Source organism: Meleagris gallopavo, chromosome 4 (genome assembly GCF_905368555.1).
Source record: "Meleagris gallopavo chromosome 4, MGAL_WU_HG_1.1, whole genome shotgun sequence".
Taxonomy (NCBI): domain Eukaryota; kingdom Metazoa; phylum Chordata; class Aves; order Galliformes; family Phasianidae; genus Meleagris; species Meleagris gallopavo.
Genome location: NC_139407.1, coordinates 63,606,015 through 63,626,849, shown reverse-complemented (window position 1 = coordinate 63,626,849; position 20,835 = coordinate 63,606,015). Strand labels below are relative to the sequence as shown.

The following is a 20,835-nucleotide window of genomic DNA, read 5'->3' as shown; positions in this document are numbered from 1 at the left end:
GCCATAATATATTCTGTAATGTGTTTTTAGAAATGGCTGATTTGAAAAAGTAGATACACCATATATTTTAGTAGCATTTTTTTAGAAATACAGTTGTTGAATTGTTGTATTACGTGATTAATTCTTGCTTGCAAAACTGCAGTGGCTTTTAGATGTTGCAAATAATTATGGATGTAGCATTATAGGCTAGAAAGCATGTGATAAGTCTGTTCTGTTTTAACAAAAGACTTTCAGCAAAAGAAATACAATAATGAAACAATATGGGTAGGCTTATCAAACATCAAAAGAAACCAGGGCCTCCACACAAAGCTGAATTGTCTCACTGTGGGAGTAGGCTGGGATGCAATAGGCAGATGTCAAGACACTCCCCTCTATCCTTCTTATCTTCCAGCAACCCAGTACATATCATTAAAAGACACGTTCCCAAACTTATCTCTATCCAAGGATGAGCAGATGTCCAGAAATAATGGCCAAGTGCTGAGAGAGGAAATGTTATGATTTTGGTACCTATAAATTACTTATAATAGGCATTGTGCTGAGCATGTGTCAGTAGAAGAGACCATGGAAAAGCAGACTGGAAACCTCATGAATCGCTACCTGAGATAGGGTGTGTATATGTTAGTTAATTATCTCACAGGTGATTGATGAGTATGGATTATCTGTGGAAATAAAACGGACTCTGAATCGTGTAATCTCCAAAGCGCTTATGGGGGAAATACCCCACTGCTTCCCAGAGCTGCTAATAAGGAATACCTGCCTTAACAGTGACAACGCTTTGCTGTGAAGTTTGTACACTTTGATTTCTTTGATTCAAACACTTCATGGGAATGAGGCTGAAGGGCCGTTTACTGACAGCGACATCTCACAAAGCCAGCCCCACTGCAGGCACCCACAAGGAGAATGCTGCGCAGTGCCTCACTTTCTCACCCAGTTTTGCTATGTGTGGAAAGCGGGGTAGCACTTCTGAAAAACGTCCAACGTGGAGCCTTTGTTGCTTTTTTTGTTTGTTTTGTTTTGTTTTCCCCAGAACCCTTCGGTGCATCCCCGAGGGCGGGTCTAAAGGAGGAACAGCTTGGCCGCCAACTCCCTCCTCCCCCTCCCCACCCCCTCAGCCCGCCGCCACAGCACAGCTCCGCAGCCAGCGATTCCCAGCGCGCCTCGCGCGGCAGCTCCGCTCCGTGAGATCCTATTGGCGAAAGGCCTCGAAAATCCCCGCCCTTCCGCAGGATGCTTTCCGGATTGGAGACCGCCTTCCGAATGCCGCTTTCTCATTGGTCGGTTGGAGGCGCCGTTGAAGTTTGAAATCCTGAGGCGGTTGTGGTGGAGTGGGTTGCGCTGCGGGTTTGGTCTTTGCCGGCAGGTAGGAGAGGGAGCCGCTCTGGGGATCATTCTGCTTGATTTGGGTGTATGGAGAGTTGCTGGGGAGGGATTTCGTGGTCTGGGGGAAGGGTAGGCTGAGTGGGTGCTCGGGGAGCTCTCTGAGGGCTTGGAGTTGGGGGGTGCTCGTGCTGACGGGTGTGTTGTGGGCCTGCTGGGGACTTGGGGCTGCAGGACAAAGCTGAAGGGGTGATGTGGGGCTCAGGAGGGCCCTAGGATATCTCCGTGTTTTGAGGGCAGTGTCGGGCTCGGGGGGGTTCTCTCAGTATGGGGATTTTGTACAGCTGAACTGGGGTAAGAATGGGGTGCAGGAGGTGTGGCCACTGTGTCCATTTGAGTCTCGATCACAGAATCAGAATCACAGAATGGCTCGGGTTGGAAGGAGCCTCAAGGATCATTAATCTCCAACACCCCCTCTCCCACCACAGGCGGGATCACCAACCTCCATGTTCAATACTAGACCAGACTGCCCAGGCCCCATCCAACCTGGCCTTGCATACCTCGAGGGATGGGGCCTGGTGGACATCTCGGTTATTTGAGGTGATGAGGGGCAGCAGAGGAAACCCCAGAGAGTTTTGTGGTGGGTGATGTGGGGTTGAAGGGTTCCTCATGGTCTAGAGTAGCTCAAGAGCATTGCGGGGCACCCTGGAGAATTGTGGGGATAGAGGAGAGGAGTCCCTTTTTGCCTATCCTCCCTCCTTAAAGCATTGTCAAGGACAGCTGCGTCCAGTTCGAGGCCATCTTTTGTTCCCTACCACGAACTGCAGGCAGGGGGGACAGCAGAGTCCCCAGGGCTGTGGCTCTGTTTCTGCTTCCACTCCAGCCTGTTTTTGGTTACAGGTGCTGCAACTTTTCCTTCCTGAAATGATTTGAAAGCAAGGTGTTCTCCAGAGTCACTGACTTCTGAGTTGCAATTAACACATGGAATCTAGCTTGACACACAGGGCATGCTTTTGTTCATACTAAATTGCTCTGTGTGGAGCTGGTGCTCTGTCTCAGATGCTGGAGAACTTAAGGCAATTCAATAGAGAAGAATGTCTATTTTTGTCCTACAAATTTGGTGGCTTTCTCTAGTGTCTGAGACCATATTGGTGTTTTGGCTGTTTTGCTCCAGTGACCAGTAGACAACAGTAGCTGTCAGGAAGTCCTCAATTTATTAGTGATGGTTACCTGGGGTTTACTTGATGTCACTGAGCTAATGTTCATTCACAAGTCCAGAATGGAAGACTGCCGCTTGTACCTATTTAAGTAGTCTTCAGAGACAATAAGCAGTTTCATTCTGTGGATGGCAAGCTGGACATGAGACAGCTATGTTCTTTTGCATCCTAGAAAGTCAACTGTATCTGGACTACAACAAAAGAAGCATGGTGAGCAGGGTGGGGGAGGTGATCCTGCTCCTCTATTCTATGCTGGTGAGACCTCACCTGGAGTATTGTGTCCAGATGTCCTCAGTACAGGAGAGACATAGACCTGTTGGAGTGTGTCCAGAAGAGGGCCACAAAAATGATGCAAGGGATGGAACAATTTCCCTGAGAGAGCTGGGTTTCTGGGGAGATCTGAGGGTCATCCTTCAGTATCTGAAGGGGGCCTATAGAAAGAAGGGGACAGACTGTATAGTAGGATCTGCTGTGGTAGGATGAGAGGAAATGGTTTCAAACTGAAAGAGGGGCGATTTAGATTGCATACAAGGATTTATTATTATTATTATTATTTACAATAAGGTAGTGAAGCACTGGAACAGATTGCTCAGAAGTGGTGGAATCCTCATCTCTGAAGACATTCAAGGTCAGGCTGGATGGGACTCTGAGCACCTGATTGTGCTGTATATGTCTCTGGTCATTGCAGGGGAGTTGGGCTAGATGATCTCTAAGGGTCCCTTCCAACTCAAACAGTTCTATGATTCTATGATCTTTGAGTGGCTGTAGTAGAGGGAGAACTTAGTGCCTTTTAAAAACAAAACTAAAACTTGTGTGCGTTGACTTGAGTGCATTGACAAAACTGCTGTCTCTAAATGAGTGTTCCCTGCTTATGGATTTTGTCTTTGATGATGGCTTTGTTTCTAAACAAATAGTTAAAACTGAACAATTACAATCTTTAACGATTCAGTTGATCTGTCATCTTAATTAGAGTTCCCAATGAAGGGATGCAAGGAAGTTCTTTACTTTGAGTTCTATGATTTAATGTACGTTTATTTTTCTAAAATTACTTGTAAAATCACTTGTGGTGAAAGCTAAAGTAATGAAGAGACAGCAAATGGAGCTATACTTTGCTTGCCTTTGCTACTGTATTGTTTGCATTCCATTGCTGATTAAAATTGTCAGTGCAGTCAAAGCAGTAGAGTTCAGTGGAAAGTAGGAAGCAGACTTTCTCATAAGGATTAATGTAAGAGTAGGAAAGAATGCAGAGACTTGCACATTGAAATTTGAATATACAAGGACACTGAGATTGAAAACATGACAACGTTTTCAGTGGGAGATGCTTCTTACCTCTTTATAATAATGAAAACAATCATTTAGAGTCTAATTTTATTGGCTACATGACAGAGGATGGATGAGGAAGCTAATAATCAGTTGCTTATTCACATCAACCATTTGAGATCATTTGGAATGGTTGTCCCCATTGCAGAAAGCCATCTTTCCTATCTGGGGATTCTGTTTCCCTTGCCTAGGTCCTGTATGTATCCCATTTAACACCCTCCATTCTCCTGAAAGAAATAGATTTGCTGCTGGCTTGTCAGATAAGTGCTTCTCAGGAGTTGTCCATGGTGGGCATTGGTTATGCCCAAATCTTGTCTAAGATGCCTTCTGTGTTCTGGACCTTTTTTGCTTTTAGTTTGTTTTTAGCAGTAGCATCATGGAGTATTGTTTCTTTGATGCTTTAAAAGATAGGCGATCCTGATGGGAATAAAAAGTAGACAGAGTTCATGTATGTAAAACTTACTAGCTTGCTTGTAATGTTCTTTGTCTATTTCTAACTTATTTTATAAGCTTTAGCTTCAAGTCCTTTATGCTTAGACTTATCCAATTTTATAGTACTTTGCAGTCTAATAAAGCTTCTGTGCATGTCTAATGTAAGAGCAGTTGTTAAGAATTACATACTTTTATTATTATTTTTTCCCCATCAGGTTTGCATACTAGTAATGTTTATACAACAAAGGATTCTTAAGTACCAGGTGCTTCAAAATAGCAGCATATGTTCAGACAGTGCAAGAAAAAGCTGAATTAATCTTATTCGGAACTCTGATCCTAAACACATCCAAACTAAACACACTTATTTTGCTTTTTGCTGATCAACAGTGTAGAAATGACAGTCATTTCTCTATTTTATTCATGTGGTCTCACCCTATTACACAAGATGTGACTGTCTCTAATATCGGCAATTAACTTGCTAGACCGCTAGCAAAAGCAGAGAGGCTTGTCAGGTGCTGTGTTTGGGTGCTTGAAGAGTCTTGAGATACACCTTTTCATGTGAGGATCTTGATTACTTCTAAGATTGCTTTTGAAGTGGTGCTGTTCGTGTTTGGTGGGTTGTAGGTTGTTTTTTTTTTTTGCCGTCCAGTGCCAGGCTTCCAACTTCTTCAGCTATCTGAAAGTACATCTGGCTGACCACACCCTCTCATTCTTGCCCTGATGTTGTGTTGATATTCTAGAATGAGTCTGCAGATCTTAAATGCAGAAAATGGAGAAAACGTCAGTGATGATCTAACAGCGGAAGACTGTGGCTTTTACTTTGCACAACCGGAAGCTACAGGGAGACCTTCTATTCTGCGCCTGTCCCAGAAAGAAAATTTGCCACCAAAAAGTGTGGCGAGAGCTATGAAGGTAAAATTTTGCTTTCATATTTAAGTATATTCTTCTATGATCTACAGTACTGAGTATATGTGGTATTCGGAGCTTGAAAATATTCTGGTATTCATGTCCTTCCTTTTTCCTTCCCTTGCCCTCTTGTCCCTTTCTTAAAGGTAACCTTTCAAACTCCTCTAAGAGATCCTCAGTCTCGAAAAATATTAAGTCCCACCATGACAGACAAACTTGAGTCTACTTTCACACTTGATGATTGCAGTGAAGCCTTGCAGGATGATGTCTCTGTGCCCATCAGCACTGTGTAAGTAATGTATTCACTGCTTGTAGTATTAGCAATGTGGGACATAATCAAGTTAATTTTCCCCCATTATAAACGTGTGTATTTACATTCTAAGGTTGTATAACAAGATGGAAGCTGCATGAAAGAACCTAAGTCAGTGCTGACTTTGATAAGCAAATTTCTTTCAAAGCTAATTAATTACTTTTAAGAAAGCACTGTCTTGGTTGTAATATTGAATACTGAACTGTGTTTCTAAGTCATTTATTAACTGATTTCCTGGAAGTGTCTGTTATATTATGGATAAATAATTTTGTAGAAAAGAGGCATGTTAGGCATGGAATACAGAACTGCTTCATTCAGTGAGGTTTTCATGGATTAAGAGAATCCTAGTGTTAATCAAACAAGAGATGAGATGTTAAGGCTTGTATGTTAAGTACTATTTTATCTCTTTAGACTTTCTTCTCAGAAGTATAATTTGAATGGTTTGCTGGAATTGACACCTTGAGTCAATGTGTGTTAAAATTAATGTGATAGCATAGTGAATATAACATCAATCCCAAGGATAATCTATTAGCCTGGGTCAAGGAAGCTCCTGGAATCAGTCCGCAGAAGAGCGCAAGTTCTGCAGTGTTACAGTTGAGGACTTTGCAACCTCTCCTTTACTAAAAATATTGCTGTAATGGCATAACGATCCTTTGGTATCTGCTGTTCAAATAGGTGGGCCTCAATGAATGTTTTTCTTATGAATTTTTTTTTCCACCCTTCCTTAAACTTATGCGAACATCTGGCATCTATAGTGGCCAGTGGCAAGAAGGCTTAGACCCTAGTTTTGTTGTCTCTAAGGAAGTATATCCAGTTCTTTCAACTACCCTGTACTCTTCCCATTGCCTTGTATTTGGGGCTTGGAGAAGGGAAAAGGATTGGAGAACTTACATGTTGCTTAAATGTTTACATTTGCTTCAGCTATTAATTTGTAGGTATAGTCTAGTTCAGAAAAGTACCTCTAAGCCAGCCACCATAATTTTTAAGTAATATTGTGTTTGTTTCAGACATAGTATTTAAATGAATAAATGAAAATCAAGTACACATGGCTCAAGCATGTTAAAAAGGCATCTAATTGGCTTTAGGTGCACAAATGTGTGTCAAGACACTGCATTTACTGTGCATATTGTTTCTATTTGTAAAATATACAGACTTGCTTGTAACAAGTAAACTGAAGGACTTAGTGTTGCTGAAGGATGGCACTTTGAACTAACAAAGTAATTAAAGTTTCTAGCTGATGTCTTGCTCTTGACTGGCATTTATTAGGTTAAGCACTGAGGGAGAATGGGAGGGGCCTTCAGTAGTTGAACAAGTCTGGGGCTGAGCTATTGCAGGGAAGAGGCTCTCAAACCGGGTGAGAAGAGCTTTGTGAACTCTATCTCCTGCTTTTGCTTTCGGGTTTATCGAAGTAATGTTTTGCTGAGTGGCTTTTAATCATGTTTTGCTCTACAGGAGATATGAATGGCACATAGAAATATCTACTTTGTCCAGGGACAAAACAATGGGAGGAAATCCTGTTTCAGGAAGTAATGGCTTAACTCTCTGTGGTCTGAGGCATAGCCTCAGAAGTTAAATAGAGTTTGGGGAAATAACACGGGCAGCAATAACTTGTAAAATACCCAGTGGTAGTGAATACTCAAACTTGTTCTTTAACCTGTTGAATCTGCTGGTGATTCTTGCACTTTCTTTTTTCTTCTCCTTACTGTAGTGAACTGTTGTATATGTTTCTTCAGCTTTGCTGTTGCATGCAGTTTAGAGTTCCTAAGTCCAGAATCTGTTTGGATGTATACATGGCTGATATGATGGTGTATACTTTAAGTGGGGAAAAATATCTTCTAGAATGACTAAACAATCTAATGATTAGAATGGGAGAATCTGAGTCATGATTCTGTTTGGTCCTAGTCTTGTGAGTCTGTCATGACTCATGGATAAATTTACTGAAAAATGAACCACTTGTTGTGCTGGTATTCAAGCTGCTTGTTGTTAATAACTCATAAGTAGTGTATATTTCACACTGCTTAGTGAAATGGAAATATCTGTATGTTGCTGTGAGGACTGGCATAAGGTAACATAGCCGTGTGCAGAACTGATAGCTTAAGAATACTGAGTGCCTTCAAGGATTGATCTTCCTGTAGTTCAACCTGTGCTGGCTCGTGATTTCAGACTATAAGGTAATAACTGATTTTATTTTGTTGTTAGGGTATTCTTTTGTTGTCAGCTCTCTTATTACATTAAAAAAAAATCTGAGAAAAGCTGCTTGTGTGTGTCTTTAAATATGATGTGAATGCTATCTTAAAAAAAAAAACAAACAAATTATATAATGTGATTTGACTTTTTTTTTAAAGCAGCATAAGTCAACAGAAGACTGAAGCTGAAGCAAGTGATACGGAGATAAATAAACAAATGCCAGAGAAAGTCAGCGCTGCTCCTTACCCAGATGATGAGATGCCAGTGAAGAGCCGAGGTTCCTACAGTCTTGATTTTGATAACTTAAATGACATCAATCCCTTTCAGAGTTCAATGCAGCTGCAGAATTCTCCTGCAAACCTGCAAAAGTCTCCTGTAAGGGTATCTAGCAGCCCTGAAAAAACTAATGAGAAAAGTAGCAATTCTCTTCCGCTGGATAATACAGCTTCTCCTTCAACAACTACAAGTACGGAGTATCCCAGTAAACAGGATAATACTTCTTCCTCTGGAAAAAAATCTGTTCTGCTAGAGTCCAATAAACCTGATCTGTTCCCAAAGCACACTATTGGTGACTCTCTGCAGGAGTCTCCTTCCACAGAAGTAAGCCAAATCAATAAGTCTGGCAATTTGGATCTTATTAGTTCTGATGTGACTTGTTCCTCTAAAACTGGGGAATCGAAACTTCAAACTGTTCCAGTACCAGAAAAAGCTTCAACGGAAGAGTTGAAGCCTTTAGAAGAGCCTGCCATCTCCAAAGGGGAACCTGCAGAAAAGCCTGGTGTCACCAAGGCTGGACCAGTAAAACTGGAATTTGACTTTGATAACACCAGTGTTAGAAAACCACCTCCTAAGAAACTAGGTAAAAGACTTGGAATTAAACCACCTTCCAAAAAAACTTTTAATACCAAACTGAAAACAGAGAATAGTGAAGTGGAAAATAAAAGTAATGTGGAAGACGAAGCTCCTGTTCCTAGGGCATCCTATAAGTTTGACTGGGACAAACTTGATGATCCAAACTTTAATCCTTTTGGAGGAGGTTCTAAAGTTTCCACCTCACCCAAGTGTTCTGAGCCCAGCTCTCAGAAAGTTCCCCAGCAGGAAGAGCAGGATAGTGCCTCACCAAGAAGAGAGCATCTTCCAGTGGAGCGGGATAACAGACCAAATAGCTGTGAAATTCTTGAGAGAAAAGAACCAAGAAGTCCGTAAGTAATTCTGTGTAACTGAATGTAAAGGTCCCTTGTGCAAAGGAAGATAAATTATATCTGTCTTATTACAATTGGGCTACTACACCTTCTTGACTTCCTCCCTCAAAGGATGGCTGGCTTGTATTGCACACTGTAACCTTTAATACAATATGTTGCAGCAAAGGCCTTACTGGAGAAACCATCTCTAGGTGGCTAGCTGTTGGCAAAATGTATTCTTAATCTGGAAGGGTGAGGGGGTCAATCTTACATGGGAAGACTAAACAACTTGGTCTCTCCATAATTTGCTCTCTCCATAATCTGGGACTGAAGTAAAATGAGTAGTGTTGGTTAACTACTGTTACCTCTCAAAAAAATCAGTAGGCAGTATTGCATATCATGCAGCTTGTGAAGGAACTAGGCAGTTTTGTTCTGTGTTTTGTGTCCTGGCTGAGCTCTGAGGTGCTGTTTCTTTGCAGCAGAATTCTATTTGCAATAAAAATGCTTGTCACAAAAGTTACACTTTGGCAGCAGGTGAAACGAGTTTTTGTACTTGAGAATGGGAGATGTTGTACTGCCTTTCCCAGGAAGCTTAACTATTAAAATGACAACATTACATAAACCAGTTGCTTACTTGAAGTGGACTGATGAGATGCTAAATTGTCAGAAATGCTTGCTCTTTTGCTTCCAGTGTACCATGATCAGCTACTGTTTGCCAAAGTGAAAAGTTATGGCTATGCTATCATCAGTAACTGAAGTATTGGAACTCTTAGTGAAGTTACATGGCTTAAATCAGTAATCATAGCATTATTTTAGTGGGAAGAGTAGCGGGATGCTTGTAATTCTATTCTTAATTAAACAAAAGCTTAACTTAAAAAAAAAAAAAAAAGTACAACAAAAAACAACAGCAAATTTCAGGCTTCTCAAATGGAAATGAGAAGAATGTTAAGTGAATAGGAAGAAGTGATACTGCTGTGATTTTCCTGCTTCCCATGTAAGGCTGCTACTTATGGAAGGAGGGCTTCCTGTCATTTGAGTTGTCACCAGGCAAGACAGAACTTATCACAGAATCACAGAATTGTAGGGGTTGGAAGGGACCTCTAGAGATCGAGACCAACCCCCCTGCCAAAGCAGGTTCCCTACACCAGGTCACACTTACCTCTTTACCTTTCTGGATGCTTTCTGTACTTGGCAATAGAAACTCTCAAATAAGCTTATTTTGTTCAACATCTGATTTAAAAGTAAATAAAAATTCAAAACAATCTGTGACTGGGAATTTGATTTTTTTTTTTAATTTTTTTTTCTCTTCCTCTCCCAAGGGAAATCCACAAACAAAATGTGGTGGAAGATGAGCCACAAAAGCAAGAAGACAAGCCAGAAGTTCAAGGACAAGCTGATCTTCTGGTAGAGCTATCCGTGGTAAGGCATAGAAAAGATTCTCACCAAGCTGTTCCATGAAACAAAGTTCTTTGCCACTTAATCTTGTCAAACCCACGTTTGGTATTTTATTGGAGAATTTTTTTCCATGAACTTTGCGCAATTCTACAGTAAATGTAAACTGTGCAGACTTCTCTTTTGAAGGTAACATCAGAAGACAGACAATTGGTACCTTGGTATGTGGTATCTTTTTTCATCAGCAGTTGCATATAAGGACAAACGCAAGGGTGTGGATTCTTAGAATGTGATTCCTGTAGTTTAGTGTCGGTACTGTTTACTTTCTGTCTGTGAATTACTGAGGCTTTTTATGCTGGCTGCTGAGATAATTTGTGGCAAACCAATCTGATCATTATTGTGATTTCCATGTTGCATTTAAATTATTATTTTAACAGTAAAGAGGATTGTTCTTTTCTTGTCAGGGGAAACAAATAAGCCCATCTAAAATGTCTCCAGCAAATGTCCCCTCTCAAGATAATTTAGTTTCTGCTGACAGTGGAAAAAGGTCAATGTGTGCAGATGAAATTAAACCTACTTCTCACAGAAATGAAATAACAGCAGATCAGCAGACAGCTAGTGCTGAACCCGAAGAGCTCTTCAGACCATCATCAGAAGGTAAGGGCAGTCCTACAGTATAAACTGGGAAAACATTTGTAGAATCATAAAATGGCCTGGGTTGAAAAGAACCATAGTGACCATGTAGTTTCAACTCCCTGCTATGTGCAGGGTCACCAACCACCAGACCAGGATGCCTGGAGCCATATCCAGCCTGGCCTTGTATACCTCCAGGGATGGGGAATCCACAACCTCTCTGGGCAATGTGTTACAGTGTATCACTGCCCTCTGAGTGGCCATTGTCACAATAACTTCTGTGTATGTATTTCTTTTCGGTTTTGACATTGATTGTCTTTTATTGTCTTCCATTTTACTCTTTCAGAAGGAGTAAATGCAGCAACTATCAGGCTGGGAAACGTGTCTCAGTTTACTCATAACTTTCTCTGGATTAAGCTAAATTCAGATGGCTATTAGTGGTCAGCTGCCAGCAAAAATGAGTCTTAGTCTGGTATAGAAACAACATTGTTGGAGCTTCAGTGGCACTTCTCTGTTTTTAAGGATGAAGCTTTTTTTCTTAAAAACAAACAAAAAGCCCAACTGTCCTTAAAAATACATTATGATATTTCTGGTATTAAGGGCTTTTTAGATTGAGAGCACTAGAGCTGTGCAACTACCTGTCACTGAGTTATGTAGGTTATTCAAAGGGCTTGCAGTACTGATTAATCATTGCAATGTGAATGGTCTTTCTGAATTTACATGTGTGTCTTGAATGGTTACCATATAGCTGTTAAACATCTGGAAATAGTATTCCTTGTAGGACTGTTGTGTGGAAGGATGAGCAAATGTCTGATGTACAGTCTGACGCTTGTATTAATACTTCAGTGAGATCAGTACATTGAGAAGCAGATACATCTTCATTGTCCAACTTAACCTATTAGTAATTTTAATGATGTGATTAAGAGTCTTACTGTTTTATGAGGCATTGTATAGAAGAGTAAAATGTCTGAGATGCTTGAGGCTTCAACTGTGGAACAGCAGAAGTCCTTGCAGGTATTTGGGGACAAATAGTGGCTATAAATTTAGTTTAGAAAACTGTCAAATATTTTATTTTTCCAGTTTGAGTTTGTTTTCCATCTGTTAAAATAAAACACCTCGTGAGACTAGAGTTGTATTTACTGTATGCATAAGCACATCTGCTTCGGTCTGTAGATGTTTCTGTGAAATACAGTGAAGATGCAGTGCTATCATATAATTTATTTTCCAGTTCTCGGAATGGGCATAGACTATCTGGAGCAATTTGGAACTTCATCTGTAAGTATGGTATTGAAATGTTTTGTTTTTCCTCCCTGGCTGAGGAAGAAGGAAATTGTCAGGCCTTAAATGTTCTCATGAAGTAGCTTGACTTTGAACTTGTTCACAGAAATACAGGTTCTATTTCACAGGAATGTGTCTATAAGGCATGGAGTGGTGGTGAGGAAATGCAGTTATAGGTAATTTTGCCTAAGGATGAGAGGTGCTGTGTTTCCTGTTTGCAGAGGTGCTTTTTTTTTTCTTCTTACAGTGGTGAAGGTCAGATGGATGGTATTCCCATTGCTGGTTGCTAAAGCAAGAAGAGAATGAAAGATCATTGTTTTGAAAAGTTTTAAGCTCCTCTGTTTATGGGCATTTTCGAGAAATCTGTCTCTAAATTGGGCATGTCATATTTCAATCAGTTCAGCTCTGTGGTTTTTCCCCTACTTTGAGCCAGAGTAGGTGTGGCTTTGAATATACAATGAATACACTGAGCTGAAAGTGTTTTTTAGTTCTGTTTGTCTTGAGACTACTTGTTCAGCTTACAGTGCCACATTTATCTTTTAACATCTTCTGCTAATTTTGAATAGTTAATATAAACTTGTCCTTTTGATTTTATCTATGAACAGAGGACTGAGATCACTTGATGTTACGTAAGGACTTAAGAACTCAGTGCCCACAAGCTTAAGTATTTTTCTCCAGCAAACAATGCTCTGGCCACACAGGAATAGACTCACCCTCCCTTTGGAGGACTATTTATGTGTGGGGAGGGTGGGATGGGGAAGGCTTATCTACAAAGCAGCAAATCTGCCACTTTATGCCTTTTCTCCTCAGTTCAAAGAGTCTGCTTTGAGGAAGCAGTCATTGTATTTGAAGTTTGATCCTCTGTTGAGAGACAGTCCCAGAAAGCAACCAATTTTTGGTACTACTGAAGCAAATACGAATATCATGACTGCTCCACTTCAGTGTGGGTAGGTATTGATTTAATCTAGCCTGTAGTGCATAGCTTTGCAAGGAAAGGCAGCGCTTGAATATAATCGTGTATGTTTGTTCATTTTTAGCCCTACTTCTGATTTAAACAAACTGCTTGAAGAAAATGAGAATCCTGCATCAAGTCTTCAGAATGAGGAAAAACCAAAAGGGCTAGATCTTCTAGGAACATTTACAACTTCTGTAAGGATGTCTGGAATGAAGTGAAGTTTCACATTGATAATTTGGGAAAGGGATCAGCCAGAATATGGAGTTAAGATTTATGCAGAATTTATAAGGATTGCAGAGTACTTAATGCTTATTTAAACTGTCATCTTAAAAAGGTTGGATACCCACTATATAAGGTTGAACTTTTGATGTACTTAATATTCTTGTATAAATTTTTTTTGTTTGAAGCTGGTGGTATTGCACGTGGTCTAGGAGAATTTGAGCTGTTCTTAAGAATGCTTTAATCAAGCAATCCTTTGTATGCAGCTGAAGCCACAAAAATAAGACAAGCTTGTGTTTTAATAGCACTGCTAAGATGAAAAGCACTTCTTTGATTAAATTTGGTGCCATACAGTGTAAAACTTAGAGCAATGAAACCCCTTATATGAAGTGATCTGTGCAGTTTCTAATTCTGAAATGTTGTTTACTGGTGGGGAATAGCATGCTGTCTGTCCTGTTTCTGATTGTTAGAACTAGTGGATAGCACTTAATTGCACCTTTATTATGTAGTTCTACAAAATACCAACAAGGTAGGAAAGCTATGGTAAATAAGCTATAGGAGTATTTTGGGATGAGGATTCTTAATAAAAATATATGGATTTAGTATTGAATAATCTACAAGCAGCTAATGACTGCATGAAAATCAGAATCACTGAGAGCTCAATTTTTGTTTCCTTACAGGATCCTGGTCTCATAATTCCAGACTCCCTGGCACATGATGTTTCTCCACTCGCTTTTACTGCTTCCACAAACACTGCAGTGGATGCTATTATAGATGTGCTGAAATACAGCCAAAAAGATATGGATGCAGTTGTTGAACTAGTTAAAAGAGAGGTAAGGTGATCCTTGACCTTGTATTGCCCTGGAAAATCCCTTTTGTTTAGATTACTTTTTGTAGATTTCTACACTTGGCAATTCTATCCATCATGCTTGACATCAACATCCCATCCAAAAAAGCTTGCTTGGAGCAATAGAGGAGGAGTTCTATACCTCATTAAGGACAGATTTAATTTTCAATGGTGTTCTGCTTTAGGACTCATCAGTACTAAAAAGCATCCATTATCAAATTGATATTAAGTCCCAAATCATTCTGTTATCAATTCTGTTATCAAAATCAATAACTTAGGAGAAATCTGTTCTTGCCAGTGGGAAGGAGGGGCTTATTTTCATACCATTATTTCTGTAAAACAAGAAAAACCTTTAATGGTAATTCAGTGTAGTGGTTGTAGTGATTGGTTGGTTTTGTTTGTGTAATGGGGAACCATGTCAATATGTCCAGCTAATAAAAGAAGTGAAAACATCTAATTTACTCTTCACTGGTATTAGTAGAAGATGAAGGGGAGGAGTTGGTGAGATTTTTAACTTCAGGTCACAGAATGGCTGAGGTTGGCAGGGATCTCTGAAAGCCACGTTGTCCAACTTAGTTACTGAAATAAGATCTCATAGAGCAGGTTGCCTTTGACTATATTCAGATGGCTTTTGAAGGTCTCCAAAGAGACTTTCCACAACTTTTCACAGCACTGGAATGGGTTGCCCAGCCACTTTCCTGGTACAGAACTCCTCATTGATGTTTGGAGGCACTTCCTGTGCTCCGGTTTGTGTCCAGTGTCCCCGGTCTTGGCAGTGGGAACCACTGACCAGAGCCTGGCTCTGTCTTGTTTGAACCCTTCTTTCATATATTTATAGATATTAGTGAGATCCCCTCGAGCCTGCTCTTAAATTGCTGAATAATGTAAGACCAATACTTAAGCATAAATTTCCTTAAAGCTAGTTATCACTTCAGAATTACCTTAGGAAAACAGCATTCTGAATTCCTGACCAACTTAGTGTGGCAGCTAGTCACACTAAGAACATTAAATATTCTTAACGATGGTAATGATGATGACCTGTAGCCCTTTGCTGCTTTACAGTTTTAATTTACCTTTAGAGTAAACAAAGCAAAATAAACAACAAAAAACCCAGCTTCTCTGTGGATAACTTTAAATTGCTTTCTGTTTCTTACTTAAGAGGCTGCTTTAACTAGCATGTTGTCCAGTATGTGAAATGATAAATTTGTGGCTCTGATAAGGATCAGATCTAAAACAGAGTTTAGATAAGAGCAGAGAGTAAAACTTGTAGTATTTTAAACTTGGTAGTCTCATCTCTCACTTCGAAGAACTATTTTAAGCATGTAAACTTAGTTGCAGCAAGAGAGGTGTGACTGTTAATCCAACTGTTGTGGCACTTCAGAATGGATAGAATTATATGGCACTGGTGAGGCCACACTTTGAGTACTGTGTTCAGTTTTGGGCCCCTCACTGCAAGGAAGACATTGAGGCCCTGGGGCATGTCTGGAGAAGGGCAACAAAACTGTGAAGGGTCTGGAGCACAAATCTTATGAGGAACAGCTGAGGGAGCTGGGATTGTTTAGTCTGGAGAAGAAGAGGCTCACGGGAGACCTTATTGCTCTCCGTAACTATCTGAAGGGAGGTTGTAGTGAGGTGGGGATCAGCCTCTTGTCTCATATAACTAGTGATAGTACCAGAGGGAATGGCCTCAAACTTTACCAGGGAGATTCAGGCTGGACGTTAGGCTGGACTACTTTTCTAAAAGAGTGGTGTCACACTATCGACATAGTTATTAATGAAAATCTCTAGACAAAACCAAACTCCTGGAGTTTGAACAAAATTGTGAGCTCTGCTTTAATTTAATCTGATGTGAAATAAGTGTGGTTATTTTTTAAGATGAACTGAATTATCTTAAATTTGAGAACGTGTTAAGGGGAGGATTCAGTGTATTCCAAACATCAAGTTGATTTTGACCAACACAGCATTTCAGTATTTGCTTTCTTTCCTGTTTGCGACTTATTCTATCTGCCTTGTAGATAAAAGGGAATATTTGTTACTTGAGAGGGTGTTACTAGGCAGGCTATTACTTACTTGCCAAGGAACAGTGACCTTCATGTAGTATGAGTAAGAATAGTCAAGTAGAGTAAGCTGAGCTGACTCTCATCTTGACTTCTGTGAGATTGATAACATTGAATGGCAAACTAGAATTTTAGAATTTTGATATCTAGTTTTTGGGTACATCATCATCTTGACACATTTGTAATAAGACATTTCATTTTCAATCTGTTAGTTGGGACTTGGAATTTGACACGGGAAATTTAGGTATAACTAGACTACTCTTTAGGCTCTTCTAAGTAACAACCCTTGTATCACTTCCTGTTCTAGAAATAAGTGTTTACTACTTTTCACCTTAAAGGTTCAAGAGAAAGAGTTGGAGACTCTGGAATGGAAACAGAAGTACAACAAGCTTCACGTGGAATACAAGGAAATGGGGTGAGCATTTGACTCTGCCTGCTTATTCATTCCAGCTGCTTTTTCTACCTTATGGTCTAACTTTTTTCTTTTTCTTTCTTTTTTAGGAAAGTAGTTGCAGAGTTTGAAGGTACAATAACCCAAATGATGGGTAAGTTTAATTATTTACACTTTAAATCATTTTGGCACCTGTGCTTTAGCCTGAAGTTTCTGACTGAAGTTAGTACTCTTTCACTTCTGATGTAATTAACTTTTCAAATGCTTTCAGGGTGAGTGTAAGGCTTCAGACAATGTACTTGGATGCATAGGACTGCACCCTAATCATCCAGGCATTGCTATATACTGATATTATTTGGTAGCTAATGCTGATGTTGTGAAGTCAGGCATGAACATATCTAACCTTTTCTCCCTCCCCAGTGAACTGTGAACTACTAGTTTATTAAAACTGGCTGATCCAGTTGTCTGTAGCTTGGTTGGTGGTTCGTTATCTTGCCTTAAATAAGTGATGAGATGTCAGTAGGAGTTCTTGCTGGACAGACCTGGCCTTTGCTTCAGTCAAATTTGTTGTTTCAAAGTTAAGAAGATATTAAATGGAACAGGTACATTGTTCTGGCTGGAAGCTGAATTAGCTAAATCTGGTCCTTGTTTGTTTTTTTTTTTTATTTTTTTGAGGCGAAGCATGTTAGGTTATATTAGCCTATAGAACACATAGTTTGGGTACGCTAGACAAAGCTTGTCTTAGAAGGGTTTGCTATATCAAGTATGTTTGTTATCTCATTCTTTTCCAGGTCTTCCAGCTATTGTGCATATTTAATGAAAACAAATGTTTTTAGATATTTTGCTACCGTGAGGTTTGAGGCTCCTGTTATGATGAGCTCATGTAGGGTTTGGACTGTGTTGGAGGAAAATCCACATGTTTGGTTAAGCAATTTATGATCGCAACTTTCAGTGTTGTAAAGTAGCAAATTAAGAGAGTATTACTGTTTTCCTAAAAGCAAGGATAGAACTTTCTTTTTTTTTTTTAAGGGTTACATTATGTTACATTATGAGACTTTTTGCCTAAAAGGACAAGTTCAAAGTGTGAGGATGATGCCTATAGTACTAGCTTTATACTAATTTAGTAACTCTTATGAGTTTAAACCTGTTACCTCTGCTTTCTCTAGAGGATTCTCAGAAACAGAAGGAGCTTTCAAAGAAAGAAATACAGAGGATGGTAGAAGAAAAGCAGCAAGTTATTTCAGATCTGAACTCTATGGAGACATCTTTCTCAGAACTCTTCAAGCGTTTTGAAAAACAGAAAGAAGTGCTGGAGGGTTATCGCAAAGTAAGATGCTGTGGAGCAAATAATATTCTTTTAAGATGAATAAGCCTTATGATCTTCTGCAAGTGGAAAGAAAGTTACTAATTTCTACTGCAGCCATTAATTAAATAGCTGAGGCGCTACCTGTAAAACAAGTTGTCTGCTTTAAAGATTAAAAAATGACCTGTTATATTTAGTGGCTGGCTTAAAGTATGATGATGATCTCTCTGTTAGAAGCCAAAATTTCTTCAAACAAAATGAGCCTTTTCTTTTTGTATGCATATAATTTTTCTATAAATCATGGAGAATAAATCCAGTGTAACTACTTGTTGCATAAGGGCAGCTTGTTTTCCCATAGATAGCATTGAATAGATGCTGAAGAAGGCTTTCTGTTATAAGTCAAACTCATACTTTACTGGATTGTTTAGCCTAAACTGGTAGACATATCCATGGACTGGAATAATGGAGCAATAAGGATCACAAGCTATGGCTTCTTGTATGAAATGCATAAGCTTATTCAACATAAACCTATGCATGACTTCCTTTATCTTGCATCCCTTCTATTGCTGTATTTGGAATTCAGAAGCCACTTCCTTAGCACAGAGCTAAAGAATCTCTTGGTGACAGCAAATTGCTAAGTTCAAGACCTGGAATTAGTAGGGAGACTTGCACTTGTTTCTGTGCTTTTATGGAACTTGGTAATTGTATTTAGTACTCTGAGCAAATGCTGTCATTTTGGTATAGTTAAATAGCTGATTTGTGAAATGGAGGTAGACTTTTTCACCTATTAGCACATAAAAGCTAACTAAACTTGTTTCTGTATCAGAATGAAGAAGCTTTGAAAAAATGTGCTGAAGAATATCTGGCTAGAATTAAGAAAGAGGAACAGAGATATCAGGCACTAAAGGCACATGCTGAAGAAAAGCTGCATCAGTAAGTACTATGTCAAGAAGCTAATTGCTGTAAAATGTGGCTTATTAATGCCAATTCTTGGCTTAAAATATTTTTTTATTAATGTTCAAGAACAATAAACTAGTGTGATTCTATGAACAGCTCTGCTGTGCTGTCTGAAAGGAATGTAAACGCCTGTATTTCTTCAATTCTAGAGCAAATGAGGAAATTGCCCAGGTACGAAACAAAGCTAAATCAGAAATTGCAGCCCTACAAGCCAGTCTCCGCAAAGAACAAATGAGAATCCAGTCTTTAGAGAGGAGCCTTGAACAAAAGGTTTGTCAAAGTGCTGCGAGTCTCTTAAGCTATTGCCTTAGACTACCTCAAGAGATCTTGTGCCAGTACTAGAAGTAGTCCCACTAAGTGTGCTGGCTTTGATGACTGCTCTCTAGGTAGACTTTGGGAAATAAGCATTAAAGCTTAAGGTAGGAATCAATTATGAAAAGACTCACTTTGTATATACAGATCTTTTTTTGGAACAGAAAGGCTTGTTCCTGTAGATGAGTCACAGAATTGATTGGTCTGGGTTGCTTCATCAGGAGGTTATTTGAACTACTGATGGAGCTGGTGTTCTAAAACTTAAACATCTCCAAGAGCAGAAGCTGTGAACGATCTTGAATAACTGTCTTAATTAGCACATCTGTAAGCATTTAATTTATAAGCCTTTAGTACTAGTACAAACTCTCTCGTATTGTCTGGACTTTTTCAATATTGTTTGGGTCTTAAATCCTTGTAGTGGATTGCAGTCTTCATACTGCATAGATGAAGTCTTAAAATGCTTTGTAAAGGCATATAGATTTCATTTGCTGGAATAAATAAATGGAAACGTTCTACAGAGATGTCTGTGTTGTGAGGATTGAAATCTAAATTGTTGCTATCATCTCAAATATCAGTATACCTAACAAAAGGAATGTGTCTGAAAAATCTCATGTACCTATAATCTTTATAGACAACTTCTAAGGAAATCTAGAAGCAGAGACAGTACAGTGAATTTAGCTTAATTCTTGAGAATTTTGACAAAGTAGATCGTCCTTTATGTTAAACCTGTATTGGTAGCTAGCATGTAAGTGAACTTTCTGTTGGGAAAGATCACTACTTGCCTGTAAAATAGCTTACCTGTAACTCTTCTTTTTCTGTCTTTAACAGACAAAAGAAAATGATGAACTAACGAAGATCTGTGATGACTTGATTTTGAAGATGGGAAAAAATGGATAGCTCAGTTATCTCTGTAAATATGTCTAGTTTCTCTGATTTCCTGTCCTGTGTTCACTCATGATTTTAATTATGTGGAGGAAAAAATAAAATGCTTGATTTACACTCCTCTTGTGTATCTCTTGCAGGAAATGTCAACTTACTGACAAGTTCACTTGCTACAAGATATTGATACAAGAGCAGCATTTTGACATTGTCACTCAAAAGAAAAACTTTAATAATACCCTCAGTCTCTTCTGAGTGAGGGCACACCATTTCTGTATTATGATCTGGCTCTGCTGATAAAGGTCAGCGTAGGCTGTGTCTGTATCTTGCACTTTGTTCTAATTTCAGTCAAAACATCCCAAAGGTACAGGACTGTAGTAGAACTTGACCTGTTAGCAGATGCTACAGAGAACTGAAAGTTTATGCAGAAATTCTGTTCTGTCAGTTGTGACTTATATCCCCTCATTCTAAGAGACATTGCTTTTCGGTGAGAAGCTTCACCAGACTTTTTCAATGTTTGCAGCAAACCAGGCTAATCTTAGTAGTGAATAATGAGCAGAATGTATAGAATGTGTAGAATGTGTATATATGCTTTGTACTTTGTGTACTCGCAACCTGAACTATGGGATGATTCATTTAGTGCTATAAAAATTTAAGCCTTCAGCTTTTATTTTATATTTGCTTGTGTGTACATGCCTGTACCTATAACTGAGCTGAAGTGAGCTCGTTTTCAGACAAGCTA

The 20,835-nt window shown here is 39.3% G+C and overlaps 1 protein-coding gene across 6 annotated transcripts; it reads left to right on the top strand.

The window, feature by feature from the left end:
- The first annotated feature begins 1,201 nt into the window (after positions 1-1,201).
- On the top strand, positions 1,202-20,213 carry TACC3 (transforming acidic coiled-coil containing protein 3). Of its 6 annotated transcripts, none has more exons than XM_085223633.1 (16): positions 1,202-1,360; positions 5,027-5,198; positions 5,339-5,481; positions 7,851-8,891; positions 10,190-10,289; positions 10,727-10,919; positions 12,124-12,170; positions 12,984-13,120; positions 13,211-13,322; positions 14,028-14,180; positions 16,590-16,666; positions 16,753-16,796; positions 17,809-17,969; positions 18,772-18,878; positions 19,052-19,172; positions 20,043-20,213. In XM_085223633.1, exons 2-16 carry the CDS (start codon positions 5,028-5,030, stop codon positions 20,109-20,111), a joined length of 2,676 nt encoding a protein of 891 aa, XP_085079759.1. In that variant the 5' UTR covers positions 1,202-1,360; position 5,027; the 3' UTR covers positions 20,112-20,213. The 6 variants fall into 6 exon arrangements, with proteins under 6 accessions (XP_085079759.1, XP_085079757.1, XP_085079760.1 ...); XM_085223631.1 differs by having other exon boundaries at positions 7,848-8,891; XM_085223634.1 differs by lacking the exon at positions 1,202-1,360 and adding an exon at positions 3,104-3,162.
- The last annotated feature ends 622 nt before the right edge of the window (positions 20,214-20,835 follow it).